General features: G+C 37.7%; 1 protein-coding gene across 1 annotated transcript; it reads right to left on the reverse strand.

The window, feature by feature from the left end:
- Positions 1-11,097: 11,097 nt before the first annotated feature.
- On the reverse strand, positions 11,098-19,213 carry LOC306885966 (dnaJ homolog subfamily C member 27-like). The gene is made up of 7 exons (XM_079442803.1): positions 18,615-19,213; positions 18,194-18,276; positions 17,865-17,934; positions 17,361-17,525; positions 17,151-17,273; positions 16,893-17,053; positions 11,098-12,188 (listed from the first exon to the last, which is right to left on the reverse strand). The coding sequence occupies exons 1-7, from the start codon at positions 18,699-18,701 to the stop codon at positions 12,056-12,058; spliced, it is 822 nt and encodes a 273-aa protein (XP_079298929.1). The 5' UTR covers positions 18,702-19,213; the 3' UTR covers positions 11,098-12,055.
- Positions 19,214-19,817: the final 604 nt, after the last annotated feature.

A 19,817-nucleotide genomic window follows, 5' to 3' on the forward strand; every position in this document is an offset into this window, starting at 1 on the left:
GACATTGGATAAAGCCCACCTCAGTCCTGTCTGCGGCTGACTGACTCAGTTTTAAGTAGCACTGTCTTCAGGTAATGAAGTGATTGCTCAGCCAGATGGTCTGAAAAGCTGCCCTGACCCTTCCGAGAGGTAGCAGAGCACAATCTGCTGAAGCTTATCATATGGAAGAATCCCGACTCTTGATGGAAATGTTTAGAGGCAAAAATAAGTGGACTTGAACTCCACACTGAGGCAGTGACAAAGGGGCTTGGGCTCTAATGCACATACATACATACAAACACACAGAGGCAGTAATAGGTTGAAATATATGGGATTATCTACTTAGCAAAAGTGCACGTGATCCATTATGGCCTCATGGTCACAGCTAACAGGATAATGTCTGTGACAGGTGAGTTTGTGTGTGGAGGTAATTGCTAGATTAAAATCTAATTGCTCTGAAAATTTATTTTTGGAAAGCTGTTTATTCCATTTTTCAAAAAGTTGATAAGTCTTAAATATATATTTTTTCACAATATTTACAGGCCATGTAAAGACTAGTTATTGTATGCTAGTTATTATAAGGAGAAAAGGTGATCGTTTGTGATTGGTTGACATCTGCTCTTGAACAGACACAGTGCAGGTTTTAGTTAGCAGGGTAGGCTGCTGATTCAGGGAATGTGGGAAGTAAGCTGGATAAAGTGCTTCTCACTGATCTGGTTACCAACAATATGTGCCAGGTCAGAAAGTGACTGAACCATCTGTTTCCTTTAACACACATAAATAATCATGCTTTTCACTTGAGTGGATGACTTGAGCCAAATAAGGTTGTGTTGACTTTACCTGCTGTCTTAATTTTTTACAGTATTTATATAATGCAACAGTCTAAAAGGCCATTTACACAGAATACTGCTTTTCCATTGTTTTTCTACAACCCCATTTCCAGAACAGTTGGGACGTTTTGAAAAATGTAATAAAATCAAGAATCTGTGATTTGTTAATACTCTTTAACTTTTATTTAATTGACAAAAGTACAAAGAAAATATTTCCAAAGTTTTCACTGACCAACATAAATGTATTTTGTAAATATAAAAGCTGATCAAATGTAAAAAAAAAAAAAAAAAAACTGTAACTTGAATGCAATGTGAGTCACTTTGGATAAAAGCGTCTGCTAAATGCATAAATGTAAATGTAAATGTAAATTAACAAATTTTGTTTTTGATGGCTGCAACACATTCCAAAAAAGTTGGGACAGAGGCAAAATTATAGAAAAAAGGTTATAGAATATCCACGTTAAACTGTTTTGAAACAGTTCACAGTAAGCAGGCGAATTTGATAATTGGTCAAGGTATCATGTTTGGGTATAAAAGGAGCATCTTTGCAAGCAAAGCTGGATCATGGCTCATCACTTTGTGCCAAATTTCACGAGAGAAGTGTCAAACAAACCAAAAATCACATTTCGCAATGCAAAATTGCAATTGAATTTAGGTCTTCCACCAAGTACCATGCATAATATTGTGAAAAGATTCAGGGAATCCAGAGAAATCACAGTACATGTAGAGCAAGGCAGGAAACCTCAGATTGAATGTGCTTGACCTGTGAGCACTCAGATTGCATAAGAAACTGTCATGCTGGGGTGTTAAAAATTGCCATATGGAGTTTGAGCTCCATCAAGTTGATTCTTTATCGTCTATTTCTATCTTAAAAACAATAATTTCTAAGTTCTATAACGTGTGAATATATCCCCTATAGCATTCTAAAACAAAACCAATCAGAGCACCTTGTTATCACTAGTTTTATTTTGATTTCTCGAGTCTGCTATTAGCTTATAGCCCGTTAGCATGGGCAGCGTGGCTGCCGCTAATCAGAATCAGAATCAGAATGAGCTTTATTCGCCAAGTATGTTTACACATACGAGGAATTTGTTTTAGAGTGAGGAAGAGATACAGCATGACATGAGGAAAGCGGGGAGAAAAAAAATAATTCACAGACTATGCTCCTTTGGGAGTACAGTGTGAGAACAGGAAAAACACCCCAGCAACAAAAAGCACATAGTCAATCAACAACATAGCCACACGACTGCAACAGGGAAGGTAATCCAGTTCCGGCAAGCAGCCATCCGATCCTGCAGCCATTCTCGGCACCGGTCGGACCCGCTTCTCAGGCTGGCGGTACAAAGCGGCGAAGGCGATGGATCGGGGGTGGGGAGGTGAATGCATATCTTTATATGTGCGTATGTGTCTGTGTATGTATGTATTTGTATGCCTGGAGAGTCGCCACGCTGGCATTCAAATCAAGTTGTCTCAGTCCGCAGAATGTGATAGCGACACAGCACGTTGCTATGGAGATGGCCTTGATCAGGACCCAGACAGAGTCAACAATCCGCAGGTGTCTGTACAGGGGGGAGGAATGCAAGAGCGTCTCACTGCAGTGCTCTTCCCGGGATTGTTTTCGAACAGCGACCTTGGCCGGCAGTGCTGGTGTGAGAGAGCCGAAAGAAGATAAGATTGTTTGGTCTTGGGGCGAGTAGCCGTATTCCAATTTTCACGGCAACTCTCTTTGTCCATTCTGGTCTCCAAATCCATCAATTTTTCTTTTCAAATCCGAAAGCTTCTCTGTGATGGTATCCATATTGTGGTTAATAGTCTCAGTGCTGACCGCTCTGCACACTGCTTCAATCATGACGGGCAGCCTTGTGAGGCTTTTGACAGCTGTACCCGTTTCCTGAATTTGACGATAACCCAGGGCAAAGCCTAATCCAATCAGCAGAAGACCTGTTATCATGGTTCCGAATAGGTAGATATCTTCAATGTCCTCCACGGAAAGAGCCGCCAGAGACACGATCCACCACCTTTCCCATGCGTCCATCGTATATCCAGCTGCGAATGTCCCGCTGGGACAATCAGGTTCCCCCGAACCTAAACTTCTCATTGAGAAGATGGTGTCAATTGCGTTGAGAGACCAGTTGATCAAATCCATGATTTTTCAGTTTGGAGAGCAGTGCAGAGAGAGTCTCTCAAGTATTAGACAATAGACGAGACGAGACGAGAGAGCAAAAGCAGGGAAGGGAAGGTAAGGGGACGAGAGGGAAAGAAAAATGCGACCACCTTCGTTGAGAGCCAAACGAGAATGTCGCTTAGATTGCTAATACTCTACTCACACACATTACCATTGTTTCACTGTTACTTGCTTAAATGGCGGATTTGTGTCTAACTTTGAGCGCAGGTGAGGACACATTCGCGCTGCATTCGGTGCAGCTGGAGCTGGAGGCCGTGGAGAAGCAGATCCGCGACCTGGTGGAGAAGCAGGCCCAGCTGAGAGAGTGGAGAGCCGCGCTGGAAACATCCCGGGCTGACGCTCACAAGTCCGGGGTAAGTATACAGCACGCTGCTAACACTCCCATCACCTCTACTCCGTGTGTTTCTCTGCACAGACCCTGTGCAATCTTCCCAGATGTCCTTCACCCCGCCACGGACCCTGGGTGCACCAGCAGCGGAAGCCAGGCCCCGGGCGACGATCTCTCCGCCTCCAGTCTTCGAGATCTCCACCCGGAACTGCTTCGCTCCCCTGCGCGAGACGGAACGCGACGCTGTGATCATCGGAGACTCATCGTAGATCATCGTACGGCACGTCCGTGCTACGTTAGCTGAAGGTAAAGTGCACACTCACTGTTTCCCCGGTACTTGTGTTCTCGATGTTTCTGCGCAGATACCCGCAATCCTGAAGGGCGACGAGCGCATCGGTGCTGTCATGCTGCACGCGGGGGTTAACGACACCAAGCTGTGGCAGACGGAGACACTGAAGAGGGACTTCAGGAGCCTGATCGAGATGGTACGCAGCACATCGCCCATGACGACGATCATCGTGTCAGGACCGCTTCCCACGTATCGACGAGGACACGAAAGGTTCAGTAGACTTTTTGCTTTAAACGAATGGTTATTGTCATGGTGTAAAAAACAGAAACTGTTCTTTGTTAATAATTGGAATATTTTCTGGGAGCGTCCTAGACTTTTCCATGCTGATGGCCTGCACCATGACGGACAACATCTCCAGGACGCTACGCGCCATATGACTAGTAAGCCAATTCTCAAATAACTACTATGATGACTTTTGTTCTACCCACTTAAAAGATAGAAGTACTTGCGTTGTCCAATCTATACAGACTGTCTGTTCCCCGAATAGCGAGGTCAAAATATAAATTGAATGCAGGATCTAGAAAAAATCTGATCGTGATTAAACCAGAAAAATGCAAAATAAATGAACAAAAACTATTTTTAAAGCTAAGGCTCCTAAACATTAGATCACGCGCACCCAAAGCAGTTATTGTAAATGAAATGATCACAGATAATAATTTTGATGTACTCTGCCTGACTGAAACCTGGCTTAAACCAAATGAATATTTTGGTCTAAATGAGACTACTCCACCAAGCTACTGTTATAAACATGAGCCCCATCAGATGGGTCGTGGCGGCGGTGTGGAACAATATATAGTGATATTCTCAATGTTACTCAAAAAACAGGATACAGGAGGTTTAACTCATTTGAAATACTTCTGCTTAATGTTACACTGTTAGATATGCAAAATAAATCTCTCCTGTCTCTTGCTCTGGCTACTGTTTATAGACCGCCAGGGCCATATACAGATTTCCTAAAAGAATTAGCAGATTTCAGAGATTTTAACATTCACGTTGATAATACAAATGATGCGTTAGGACTTGTGTTTACTGACCTAATAAACTCTTTTGGAGTCAAGCAAAACGTCACCGGGCCCACTCATCGTTTTAACCATACGCTAGATTTAATTATATCGCATGGAATTGATCTTACCGATATAGATATCGTACCTCAAAGTGATTATGTTACTGATCATTTCCTTGTATCGTGCATGCTGCGTATTACTGATATTAGTTATATGACTCCGTGTTATCGTCTGGGCAGAACTATTGTTCCAGCCACCAAAGACAGATTCACAAATAATCTGCCTGATTTATCTTAACTGCTCTGTGTACCCATCAATACACATGAACTAGACGAAATGACTAGCAACATGGGCACTATCTTCTCTAATACATTAGAAACTGTTGCCCCCCTCAAATTGAAAAAGTTTAGAGAAAAACATACTGCGCCATGGTACAACAGTTATACCCATTCTCTCAAGAAAGAAACTCGTAATCTTGAGCGCAAATGGAGAAAAACTAACTTAGAAGCTTTTAGAATTGTGTGGAAAAACAATATGTCCAGCTATAGACAGGCTCTAAAAGCTGCCAGGGCAGAGCATATCCACAAACTCATAGATAATAACCAAAACAATAAAAAGGTTCTTATTTAGCACAGTGGCTAGATTAACAAATAAACAGACGCCACCCAATCTAAATATTCCCTTACTGTTTAATTGTAATGACTTCTTTATTGATAAAATAGATAATATCAGAAATACAATATCAAATGTAGATTCTACTGCGTCTAGTATTTCAGCTTCATTCATCGCACCCAAAGAAAAACTGCAGTGCTTAACTTAAACTGCAACTATAGGACAGGAAAAGCTAAATAAACTTATCAGTGCATCTAAACCAACAACGTGTTTATTAGATCTTGTACCCACTAAACTACTGAAAGAGTTGTTACCTGTAGCAGAAGAACCGCTTCTCAATATTATTAACTCATCGTTATCTTTAGGTCACGTCCCAAAGCAATTCAAGCTGGCGGTTATTAAGCCTCTTATTACGAAACCACAACTAGATTCTAATGAACTGGCAAATTACAGACCCATTTCAAATCTTCCGTTTATATCTAAAATTTTAGAAAAAGTTGTCTGCTCAATTGTGTTCCTACTTGCAAAAAATTATCTCTATGAAGAATTTCAGTCAGGTTTCAGGCCTCACCATAGCACAGAAACTGCACTTGTTAAAATTACAAATGACTTGCTTCTTGCTTCAGACCAAGGCTGCATCTCATTGCTAGTATTACTTGATCTTAGTGCTGCGTTCGACACTATAGACCATGACACACTCATAGATCGATTACACAACTATACTGGTATTCAAGGGCAGGCTTTAAGATGGTTTAGATCCTACATGTCCGATCGCTACCACTTTGTTCATTTAAATGGGGATTCATCTCAATTATCACCAGTAAAGTATGGAGTACCACAAGGATCTGTCCTAGGTCCTCTGCTATTTTCAATATACATGTTGCCCCTTGGTAATATTATTAGAAAATACAGGATTAGTTTTCATTGTTATGCTGATGATACTCAACTATATATCTCAACAAGACCAGATGAAACGTCTCAACTATCTAAGCTAATAGATTGTGTAAAAAATTTAAAAGATTGGATGACCAATAATTTCTTCCTATTAAATTCAGATAAGAAAGAGATATTACTTATTGGACCAAAAAATAGTACACAGAATCTCTTGGATTACAATTTGCAACTAGACGGATGTACTGTTACGTCCTCTAAAGTCAAAAAAAGTTATATTAGACAGCAACTTGTCCTTTGAAAATCATATTTCCCATGTTACAAAAACAGCATTCTTCCATCTTAGAAACAATGCCAAGCTTCGAAACATGCTACCTGTTTCTGATGCAGAAAAGCTAGTTCATGCATTCATGACCTCTAGACTGGACTACTGTAATGCACTGCTAGGTGGTTGTCCTGCATCTTCAATAAACAAGCTACAGATAGTCCAAAATGCAGCGGCTAGAGTTCTTACCAGGTCAAGAAAATATGATCATATTACCCCAATTTTACAGTCTCTGCACTGGCTACCTATTAAGTTCCATATCATTTACAAAATATTATTACTTGCCTATAAGGCCCTAAATGGTTTAGCTCCTGCGTACCTAACTCGTCTTATACCACGCTACAATCCAACCCGTTGCCTAAGGTCGCAAAACTCTGGACTTTTGGTAGTACCTGGGATAGAAAAGTCCACTAAAGGAGGTAGAGCTTTTTCACATTTGGCTCCCAAACTCTGGAATAGCCTTCCTGATAACGCTCGGGGTTCAGAGACACTCTCTCTGTTTAAATCTAGATTAAAGACACATCTCTTTAGCCAAGCGTTCACATAATGCATATTATAATCTTGTACTGCAGTTATATCTGATCAAATGTACATTATTATTATTCTTTAGCTTGGGTTGAACAAATCATTTTTGCTTAGATGGAACAGCAGCTACGCTAATTATGTCTCTATTTGTTTCTCTGTTTCTGTCACTGGATTAACATCCCGTGGTAACTAGGAATTACAGAAGCTTCAGTCTGGATCCAACCCTTAAATGATCTGAGATGACCGAATACCTGAGAAAAGATAATGCCAACCCCTCAGAGGACCTCAGAGGATGCCAACGCTCAGACAACATACAGAATTACCCAATTTTGCCATAAGTTAAATATATTAAGGTTCTGCAATATATCAATATAGTGTGGAAACTTAATTTCCTGTAGAGCTGCTTTGCAATGATTTGTATCATAAAAAGCGCTATACAAATAAACTTGAATTTGAACATGGGCTCAGGAGTACTTCAGAAAACTGCTGTCATTTACCACAGTCAGCTGCTGCATCAAGAAATGCAACTTGAATCTCTGTTACTCAAGGAGAAAGCTATACATCAATTCTATACAGCGATACTGCTGTGTTCTCTGGGACAGAGCTCATCTCAGATTGTCAAAAAGACAGTGAAAATGTCTGCTGTACACAGATGAATCCACATTTCAACTTGTTTCCGGGAAGAGTCCCAAAGATCAAAGGGACCATCCAGACTTTCATTAGCGACGGAAGCAAAAGCAAACGTCTGTCATGGTATGGGGGTTCTGCAGAGCAAACGGCATGGGTGACTGGCATATGTGCGAAAATACAATTGACATGGAGGCATGTATTGGAATTGTACAGAGATAAAGTATATACTGCCATCAAGATGATATATTTCATGGGAAGTCCATGGTTATTAGATCAAGGCAATGCCAGCTCTCATTCTGCATTTGCTACAACAGCGTGGTTTTGTTGAGACAGAGTACATGTGCTAGACTGGCCTGCCTGCAGTCTATATCTGTCTCCTATTGAAAATGTATGACCAGTCATGAAAAGGAGAATCAGACAACGATGATCACAGACTGCTGAGCTTCTGAAATCTTGTATCAAGCAAGACTGGACAAATATTTTGCTTGCAAAACTTTAACAATTAGTATCCTCAATTCCCAAACAATGAAACGTTGTAATTAAAAGGAAGGTTGATGTGACAGTGTTAAACGTGCCTCTGTCCCATATTTTTTTGGAGTGTGTAGCAGCCATCAAAATCCAAATTTGTTCATATTTGTAAAATTCATTCACATTGGTCAGTGAAAACTTTGGAAATCTTTTCTTTGACTTTAGTCAAAAGTCTTTAATTGACTTTTGTCAATTAAATAAAAGTTAAAGAGAATGAACAAATCACAGATTCTTGATTTTATTGCATTTTACAAAATGTCCCAACTTCTCTGGAATTGGGGTTGTACGTAAATATGTGCTTTACGGTCACATTTGATTGTTGTGTCTGTTGAAGTGACTCATGTGTAATGGCATTCTAAAAACATGGCACTTGAGTTAAAAGAAAACTTTTACGAAAACTCGCCTCTCTTTGGGATGGAGGGGGGGGGGTTACGCCGCTGCTCTTCGTCTCAGTTTTTTTTTTTTTTTTTACACAAATTCATTCTGTGGGAATGGCCCATAATTTTGTAGTTTTTGTGAAACTGTTTTAGTTTGTAATGTTGTGGTAATAATGCAATTTTCAAAATCAAAAGGCAAAAAAGTGATTTACAATTATTCCTTTATTTCACTATATAAGCTGAATGGAGAAAGTAAATGCTTCTGTGCATAAAACAGAGCCACTTTTCCCATTGAGCAGTGGTCTTGGCATTCATGTAAACAGGCCTCATCTTTGTATTCTGCATAATCACAAACATGCTTCGTACTCATGCCTTACTCAGACAAATCAGTGTCACACAATGAAGCAAAAGGAAACTAAAGTGACTCCAGTTAAAAGATTTGGTATTATGTAGTGAGTGTGGCTAATGAAACATTTAGGAGTACAACATTACAGATGATGTAACTCTAACATTGTTTGGGTAGATGTTACATAGTCGAACATAGCGAACAAAGCAGCACATTATCAAATGCCCTTGAAAATAAACAAATGTAACAGAGATCACAAAACGTATACATTCAGATAAATATTTAAAAATATAAATAATGGTTACATTGCACATGTACACTCACATTGTGTTGTAAACACCACGGCTCCATAAAAAAATACAATATTTTATATACTTGCATTACAGTGATTGTTACCTACATAGATGTGTTAATATACAAGGGCCAAACAAAACATTGTTGAACTAATGCATGTTGGCACATCTACACAGCTCTGCTAATGTAACAGTTTTATCTCAGTTATATTTATTCCAGTGTTGGTGTAAACAAAGCCCCTTTGTTCTTACGTTATCCTTAGACCAGATTACCATCACTGTAAAAGATTTAAAGATAGTTCCTTTCATGCCTAAAACACTTAAAAAAAGAAAAATCAACCATATACCAACCATATAAAAAAACTACTGTCTTAACATCAATATTGGTTATATTTTTAACTTTACACTAAGCAAAACCCCAAAATGTTGTGTAAAGACTGGTAAATGGCACACTTATACAGTTTAATATAGTCTTGGCACTAGTGACCACAACCTATAGAATAGTTCAAAAGTTTGGGGTTGGTATGATGTTTCTGAAAGTCTCTGAATGTTCACCAAGGCTACATTTATTTGATCTAATATACTGTGAAAGAGTAAATTGTAAAATATCATTATTTAACTTAAAATATGTATTATATTATATTATAAAATGCAATTTATTCCTGTAATGGCAAAGCTGATTTTTTTAGCAGTTATTACTCCAGCCTTTAGTGTCACATTCAGATATCATTCCAATATACTAATTTGGTGCTCAACAATTCTTTTCATATTATTATCAATGTTGAAAACAGTTGTGCTGCTTAATATTTCTATGGAGAACATGACACATATTTTTCAGGATTCTTTTTGAATAAAAGTACAAAAGAACCGCATTTATTTGAAACAAAAATCATTTTTAACCATGTAATTGTCTTTGCCTTTGCACTTTTGATCAATTTAAAGGAGTCATTGGATGCACATTTTCCACAAGTTGATATGATTTTTTAGGATCTTAATGAAAAGTCTGTAATATAGTTTGGCTAAAATCTCTCTATGGTAGTGTAAAACAACAATGTTTTTACCCTGTCAAAAACAGCTCTGTCTACAGCAAGCCGTTTTATTGCATGTCGCTTTAAATGCAAATGAGCTCTCCTCACCCCGCCCCTCTCTTCCGAGCCGCTCTCTGAGAGACGGTAAACTTTAGCCGCATTCATCATGAAACTTGCTAACTAGCACATTATTAGGAAAGGCGATTTGCAAAGATTCTTCTGGAGGTGAAGATGGATCAATCACGAATGATTTGTGCAAAGATAGACACATTTAGGTAGATCAGGGGCTCATTCCCTTCAGAAACAAATGTAATCCACTGTGTCTTCAGCGGCTCAGATGTCAGGAGTAAATGATGACTGCTATGTTCTTTATAACATCCAACAACAAAACACCTCGATCGCTTAGGAGACATTTTTGTCTACATCTGCTCCGGAGGTGAAACAATGGTGGACCAATGACAGCTCACTCAGGGTGGGTCTAAGGTAATACGCTAGTGTCAATCAACAATCGTGGGATTGACGTCACACAGACAGCCATCTGAGAATGGCTTGATATGAGAAAGGGGAAGTGATTTAACAAGATTAAAAAACCACTGGGTGGTTCTTTATCATTATAAAGAATGTGGTTGTGTACACACACTGCCAACACACATTTCAGTTCAAACAACTTGTAAAAGTGCATGTCGCATCCAATGACCCCATTAATGTAACCTTGCTGAATAAAAGCATTATTTTCTGTAAAAAAAATCTTACTTACTCCAAACTTTTGAATATTAGTGTATGTTTTTGTAAGTCCATTACAAAAATCTGAGTAGACTTACATAAAAACGACTTTTATGTATGTATGTATTTATTTATTTATTTTTTACAAAAATGCACTGTTATATTGCACTGATGCAAAGGTATTGGACAAGTTAAATTGTCTGCTCATGCTTTTCCTCCTCTTTGGAGTAAGCTAAAGTGAAGCGGAGGAAAAACTAGGAATCATCCATGTAGGTCATGGCGTCCCTTTGAGGTTCGTCGGGATTAAACAACAGCATTAGAATGCTTAGTCTGACTCACAAATCAGTTGGTAAATAAGTGCTTTTTCACCTGTACGTATATGGGAACAGTGCAGCACAACATGCAGTCACAGGACAGACTGGGAAAAGTAAGGGTCCATCAATGTCATCCTCATGCTCCAAGATGATCTGGGCTGAGGCCTTACATATACACATTTTACAGCATTGTTGTTCTTTCCCTACTACAACTTTTCACATCAACATGTATATTACATTATAAACAGGACAGCTGTTACTAAGTCTTTGCTGGAGTCCAGAGGCTTCTCCATGTGTCTTAAGCGTAATCTTCACTGAGAAGGGAACTCTGCAAATGCGAGGTAATTCTCCAACTCCAACTAATGGCAATGTGAAGCTGATCAACTTAAAACAAGGGAACATGGTTAAGTTTCGGCCTTACAGAGTCATTTGTTGTTTTTTGATGAAATCTTGAGGTGAAAAAGAAAACACTTTTGTGGTGCTACAATGTTATTAGTACTTCAAACATTCTGATAGCATATTTAAACTGCCCTGACAACTGTGTTAAATGCACATTTATTAATCAAAATAATAAATATATATAATCAATACAAATTCAACAAACAAAACAGAGAAAGAAATCGAAACAAACAAAAAGAATGTTCATTTAAAAAAAAAAAGAAGACTAATATTCAGATGGCACAATGACGATGAAAACAATCTGTTTTATGGCACATCTCAGACACGATGTGGAGGGTGTGTTTGTAATGGAAACCATGTGAGATGCACTTGTGTGTGGGCACACGCTCCTACTTGATATTCTTGAGCAGGGATGTGCGAGCGTTAACCACTGCTTTAAAGGCATCTTCACTGCCTGGGGCCACACACTTGTCCGGGTGCAACAGTACAGCCAACTTCCTGTATGCCTTGTTGACTTCCTCCCTGCAAACAGAAAATAAGAAAAACCTATTAGTGCACACATCAAACAGGCCTTTACAATGCTGATATGGCAAACTACTGTGGTCCCACTAAAGAGAGGTCACAGTGAAGAATCAGCTAATGAAGACAGGCTTGACCCCGTACAGGGCTTGTGATTGGCTGGGAATGAGGAATGACACAAGCTCATGATTGGTTTCTCAGGGTGTTGGGGAAGTCTCAAAGAGGCAGATTAAGCTGGTAGGAGAGAATGTAGGGAGATAATTGGATTGAAGTCATTCTCTAATAATCTGACCCACATGATTAAACCAGCCAAGCGAACACAACCGGCAGTGCTGCATCAAAAAGTCTGACACAATATAATTTAACGGGAAAGAACAGTATCAAATGGTATCAACTATTTGTTGCTTGCTTTTAAGCATCTGGCATTCTACTAAATATTCCAGAGAACAGGGGAGTAAATACTTAAGTAAATATTTGGTTTTATTAATGGTTATTGAAGCAACATAAAACACATTATGTCCTCGGTCACTGATGGGCACTGTGTATGTGTTAAAACAAAGATGGGAACACAGTAACCTTTTAACATCAACTGACTCTTATAAAAAGTGAGGTTTAAGAAAAAAGAGCCAAATCAACATCCTAATCCAAACACAACGACAACAGGGCTTGCACTAGTGATATCTGCTATTTTTAAATGATTGCCTGAAAACTTTTTCTATATTTGACGGCATTATGTCAGGAGTACACAGGGTAAACGTACCTATTAAAGGGGTCATATGATGCTTTTTTTAAAGATCGTTATTTTGTGTATTTGGTGTAACAGAATATGTTGACATGCTTTAATGTTCAAAAAACACAAAAGCTTCGTTTTCTACAAAGTCCCTCCTTCCGACAAGCGCAGTCTGCTCTGATTGGCCAACTGGCACAGTGCATTGTGATTGGCCGAACACCACAAGCCGCGTCGGAAATGTAAAGCCCCTGTCCATAATTGCGAGCTTCAGCTTTCAAAATTAAAGTAAAGACAGTTAATAATGTCCTTAGTTTTACCATCAGTTCAAGCCCGAGAGGGGAACAGAGTCGCGTGACAGACACAGTGATGATGCTCATATGTGTTTGCAAACAAGCTGCGATTAGAACGATTTCTGACAGACTGTACACTCCGCTGTGATGTGATCCTGTCTCTCTCTCTCTCTCTCACACACACAAACCGCGAATAAAATATAGCTGATGTGCTGTGATGTGACCCTGTCTCTCTCTCTCACACGCACGCACACACACGACGCGCAAAACTCCGCATTTGAACTGTCAATAGCAAATACTTAAACTAATAACAAAACATAGCCTACTTACAGTCGCTGATTCAGAAGCACCAGATTGTCATAGCAAAGTCAGAATTACCTCCTCTCCTAGGTTCATGAAATTGTCGTCCATAAAATGCATTACTGTTCTGTTGTAAGTAATCTTAATGATTCCAAAATGCATCTACTTTCGGAAGGCCAAATAAAGTGCTTTTGCTTTCGCCTAGAAACACAGCTTTTCCCTGACACGGCTCGGCTGCATCAACACTATTGTGGTTACTGAAGCCACGCCTTATGCAAATATTTCCACATCGTGACGTAGACATGTGGGGGCTTGTTTGAAGGAGCCATTTTAGGGGGGCGTGGCAGAGTCTTAATCTCTTTGGTTTTGAGACTTTAGTCTTTGCAACTTCAGGGATCTAATCTATGCACAATCAGCTTGTAACACTCCAAAGAGAAAGGAAAACTTGAAATCACATCATATGATCCCCTTTAAGCTCACGTACCCGTTAAGGACACTTCCATTTTTGAGATCAGATTATAAAAAGAAAAAATTATTTATTATCCTACTTGATGTTTTAACCAATTGATATGTTTGTTACTATATACTATTTGTTTGTTACTGTTTGGAGACGTGCTGATATCACGTTTGGTCTCGTTCTGTATCGCGTATCTTGTCAGTGTCGGCACTTGCTAGGCCATTTGTTGTGAAAAAATAAGGAAAGTGTGTCCAGATAAATTTAATTAGTATTTTGTTAGACGGGTATAAAAAAAAAGCTTAGTTTACTGTGGCAGCTGTCGCGTGAAGGCCTCCTTGTGTGAAGACCGAAGAATGTAAGACCATCGACTCCACGACTCCACCGGGCAGAAACACCGGCTCACTAAACGGGAGTTTTTTTAGACGTTTAAGCCTTTATTTTGGGTAAATTTCACTACTTATTGTAAAATTAAGAGATTAATCTTCAGACTTTTACATATTATAACCTGGAACTTGGATGTGGGAAATAATTGCATTAGATCCAAAATATAGTTTTAGCAGCACAGCGCAGATACAGAACACAGTTAGCTGACTAGCTGTATAAGATTGTGTGCTACGCTAACATATTACTTTAAAGGCATTACTGGTTTGTACTTTTACATCCATAATATTATAAATTGACAGTTTATTGCTGGTCTGTGGTTTTATACTGCTGTAATTTTTTTAGATTTCATATTATTATAAGATGAACTTAAAGTGTACAGTACTATGAAAATCACACCGCTTCAGTGAGACATCAATAAGAAAAAGTATAATTTCATAGTTATTGTTAATAATAGTTGTTCATATTAAAATATGTATGAACTTAATACATGACCTAGACTATTTATTTAGCAAAATCCTGTCATTTTAATAAATATTACATGAAATGTATTAAATTGTTGCTGCTCCAATTAAGCTCAGTGTGCTCTCTTTAAGCTCTTCCACACTGAACGTCAATGTAAATACTTCAGAAACAGACTTTAAATATTAACTGGTGGTCGTCACGTTAAGTTAAGTTAATCGATTTTCTATAGATTCTGTCGACTCAAATCTGCAGACTGGCTCTGATCTTTGGCAACTAGCATCAACTTTTCCAGACCACAAATTTGTGGAAAATTGGGGCAAAAATCATGTAGTGTTCTCCAGCCTTAAGTGATTATAGATAAGTTGACATCCATTTAATAAGAGGCTTCATAATGAGGCTAGTTTCTGTGTTCATCCCCATGAATTAAATGTTTTATTGGTTTGTTTTATTTGATTTTTGAATGTGTTACTTAGCTGAACGTGGACTAGTATAGATGTTGATATGTGCTTAAATGACACTTCATAATGAATATATAACTGATCGGCTTGAATGCCTTGTTGCTTGATTTTAGTGATGTTTTTTTGTGATTGACTTTGTACCTTCAAAAAATATATTTTTACAATTATTCTTTAAAAATTTTCCTTAAAATAAACAATAATAAAACATGATGTGAGCTTAATGGGAACAGGGGTGTGCTTAAAGGGTACAAAAATGTACCAATTAAGCACAGCCAGACTTTTTGAATTTAATGATGTATATCTTAATTGAAATGCTTTTGTCATTTAAAATAAAATGAAATATTTTTGTGTGAGAGATTAATATTTTATTTTAACATAACTTTTTGTACTGAAACCAATATCTTGTGCACTAAAAATGTCTCAATGTAGATTTTGGTGAGCTTAATAGGTACGTTTACCCTAGTTATTACAAACAACACAGCTGTTTAGGGCTGGTTAAAAGAAAACTAGAGAACAAAACCCAGTGGCCTATATAATATAGTAAATTAAATTTTTCACCATTACATAAATGTATTATATTAAATAATTTTTTTATTACAAAAAAAAAAAAACAGAAGTATACAATAAAATAAATTATACAATAAATCAGTTGTATAACATTGCCAAACCACTGCTGTCAGGCATTAACAAAAATGCATTTGATACACTACATCAGTAATGCATATATACACTGCATACACATACACTACTGTTTAAATTTGGGGTCAGCAAGATTATTATAATTTTTTTAAATAAGTGAATACTTTTATTTAGCAAGGATGCGTTAAATCAAAAGTGACAGCAGAGACATTTATAATCCTAGAAAAGACATAAATGCTGCTCTTCTAAACTTTATATTCACCAAAGAATAAATAAGTTTCTACATAAGTATTAAAAAGCACAACTGTTTTCAACATCAAAAATAGCAAGAAATGTTTCTTCAAAAAAAGCATATGGGAATAATTTCTGAAGAATTATGTGACACTGAAGACTGGCATAAATGGCTGCTTTGCCAACACAGGAATAAATTACATTTTAAAACATTATACAAGAAAACAAAAAGCTATATAAAATTGTAATAATATTTCTTACTATTACTGCTTTCACTATTTTTGATTAAATAAATGCAGCCTTGTTAAAAACATTTTAAGGTGTCCTTGTTATACATGTTACATGTACTTACTATTATAATAACAATAAATTAAGCATAATTACATGCAAGTAACCCTAAGCCAAACACTAACCATATAGTAAGTACGTGTAGTTAATTAATATTACTCAGTACTTAAATGTATTATTACACTGTGACAAGGACACCTTAAAATAAAGTGTAACCAAACATTTAAAAAATCTTTCCGACCCCAAACTTTTTTATAGTACTGTATACAGCATGGGTTCAAACTGTTTAAATGGGATGCTGTAGAGTGGAGGAAAGCTATCACTTAGTTCATTAACCTGATACTGCGCAACACAGCCCTTTATACAGAGCAATAGGAAATATCTAAATAGCCATTCATCCAGAGTATGATATATCTCATATTAGATCAATTCAGCAGCACTAGCAGAGACATTTAGCATGCAATTTACCTTGTGGCCCCAGGTTTGACCCCCAGCATATCCCAGCTGTCTTTGCTGTTGCGGATGCGTCGGATGGTGTCGGCCTGCTCTTTAGTAAAACCTACATTGACCTCTGGAGTGGGTCTCTTCCCTCCATTTTCACACATGTCAGTTATGGATGAGAAAAAAGCCTGTGGAGGTGGACACATACTAAATAAAGAGCAGTCATTCTTTAAAAAACACAACAGCAGGGTAGTCAAATGAAAAGAGTTGTATGCGAGTACATACCTGAAACATTTCATTGATGCCTTCCCCACTCTGAGCAGAAGTTTCAAAGTAATGAAATCCTCTGCTCTCAGCCCAAAGTCTCCCCTCACTCTCATCCACAACTCGCCTTTTTGTCAGGTCAACCTTTATGGATCAGAGACCACACTTTATAACAGTCTCTCACATATAAAATCACAGATATCATAATAGATATTTAAACATTAGTGATACCTTGTTGGCACACACAATGAAGATGATGTTCTCCATGTTGGCCTGTGAGCCCATTTCCTGTTTCATCTCTGTGAGCCAGCTATCCAGAGCGTCAAAACTCTCCCTCAGACCAACATCATAGACTAGAATCACCCCCTGAGAGTCCTTATAAAACTCATTGCGGACCTGTAAAACACACAGCATCAGTTCCCTCCAACAACAGACTCTCATAGCCATCATAAGCCTGTGATCAATTTCAATTGACAAATACATGGCAACAAGAAAAATGTTAAATGCTGATGCCATCAGGTTCTTCAGGGAGGAAATTACATGGACAGCAACTCAATGCTACCACACTGTGGTTAGATAGATGTATGCATAGAGCAATAACAAAAATCAATTCTCCATTACAGATTGTGTAATAAAAAGAGACAAAAAAGAGAGAAATTTGTTTACACATTATTTTAAAATTACTTTTAAACACACACTTAATCAAGTGCATACGCATGATAAATCAAGCAATACCTCATAAAAGAAAGGATGTCCAGCCATATCAAAAATGTTTACTTTTATCTCCCTGTCTCGAACCTGGACCCTGGAGATGGGGGGGGGGGGGGGGGGGGGGGGTGCTTTATTAATGGGCATAAGTGCATCAATAACTAGCCACTAATATTGACTATTTAACATCATTGCAAAATGGTACACATTGTATTGATAAATAAATAACAATAAAACTAAATGATAGCATTTTTAATCCAATAGAACATGACAGGATACAAATAGCTGTTTATGTACCAAGAATATTGAAGAAAACAATGACAGAAATAATTTATTTGTCAACCCACACCACTTACTTGGTTACACCATAATCTATCCCAATAGTAGCTAGATACTTGGGCACAAACCGCTTCTCACAGTATCGTTTAATAATGCAGCTCTGAAACAAACAGAAATATTATGAAATACTACACATGTACTATACCTATGCAGGATAACAAAAACAAAACCATACTGAATGAAAAGAGCTCCTAAAGGAAATAAAAACAGATTACTAGCAAAGAATATTTAGAAATTAATATCAGTATCCATGTAACGTTATATCAAATACTCAAAAATACATGTAATTATAAGGGAAAAACAGTTCCTTCCTAGAGAGAAAATTAAGTAAACATTAAACTACTTATATGTTCAAACAAATACGTATCATTGACACATTATAAGAACCACCTGATCTCTTGTTTGATGTTTGTACGATTCAAAACAGTCCATTCTTACCTTCCCCACCTCTGCATTTCCCAGACTAATGACCTTAACCCGTAACGACTTCTTCTTTTCTCGCCTCTTCTGAACATTCGTGTCCATATTGCACTTATTCCCAAACCACGTCCAAAGGAGGAGATGAAATATATCTAGATTTCACGTATGACTATGTCCGAGTCCGTCCGTAAACACAGAGAGCAGCTGGCTATGTGGCTAACAGAGAGACAGTGTGTCACGGAATATTATGGACAACATTTTTCCGTAAACCGAAAGTACATTTCACGCATGTTTTTCCGCCCACAAAAACCGCATAATTGTTATAATTTAGCAAATATAATTATTTACACTCGACATGCTAACGGGCTAGCTGCCCTAGCAACGACTAAAATTTGCTTCCACGATTAAAAACAACAGATTCAAGAAAGCTTTGTGCTATAGAAATAAATATAAAACTATAAACACGTGGTTTTAAAACAGCATTTTAAATGATATATTTCATTAAAAATGTTAACGGTAATTATGAGAAATAGGCATAATCTGTATAATCAAAATATCAAATACGGATGAAGGTTTCTATGGCGACAGCAACCCTCATACACAGATTCGTCAGAGGTGAGGGCGATTCGTGAATGAATCATTACTTTGAATAGAATGAATCAGTTGAATCGGTTCACAAAACCTGATTGAACCGAATGGTTCTCGACTGAATCAAAAACTCTAACGTGTGTCGAGAAAAGATGAGTAAACTGATTACGAGAAATGTAAGTGAAGCGCATATGGAGCGAAAAGTAAGTTAAAGACGGTCGTTTGATGATTCGAATAAATGTGCATAGGCTTCGAGTTGTTTTTAATATTGCATTTTATTAAATCGTTCAAAACATTTTCAGCCAAGCGTTTAGTGTTTAACATAAGTTCAAACTGGGACACATATATTAATAAAACAAGCATTAACAAGAATATGTGGTTATATATATTGTTTTAAAGTGATTCAGTGTTCTTTAAAACGAATTGTTCAGAAAAACCTATTCGCGAGTCAATTCATACTACAGTTTAAAAATATCTATAAAATTGACAGTTAACTTAATGTTCTAAAGGCAACAAGAGGGATATAAAAAGCTGCTGGAACTCTTTTGGATAGCTGAAGTTCCCGAGCCATGTGAGTGACAATGACAAAAGGATGGAGAGAGAGAGAGAGAGAGCAACAAACCAATAGACATG

The sequence above is a fragment of the Barbus barbus genome (genome assembly GCF_936440315.1).
Source record: "Barbus barbus genome assembly, chromosome: 20".
NCBI lineage: Eukaryota > Metazoa > Chordata > Actinopteri > Cypriniformes > Cyprinidae > Barbus > Barbus barbus.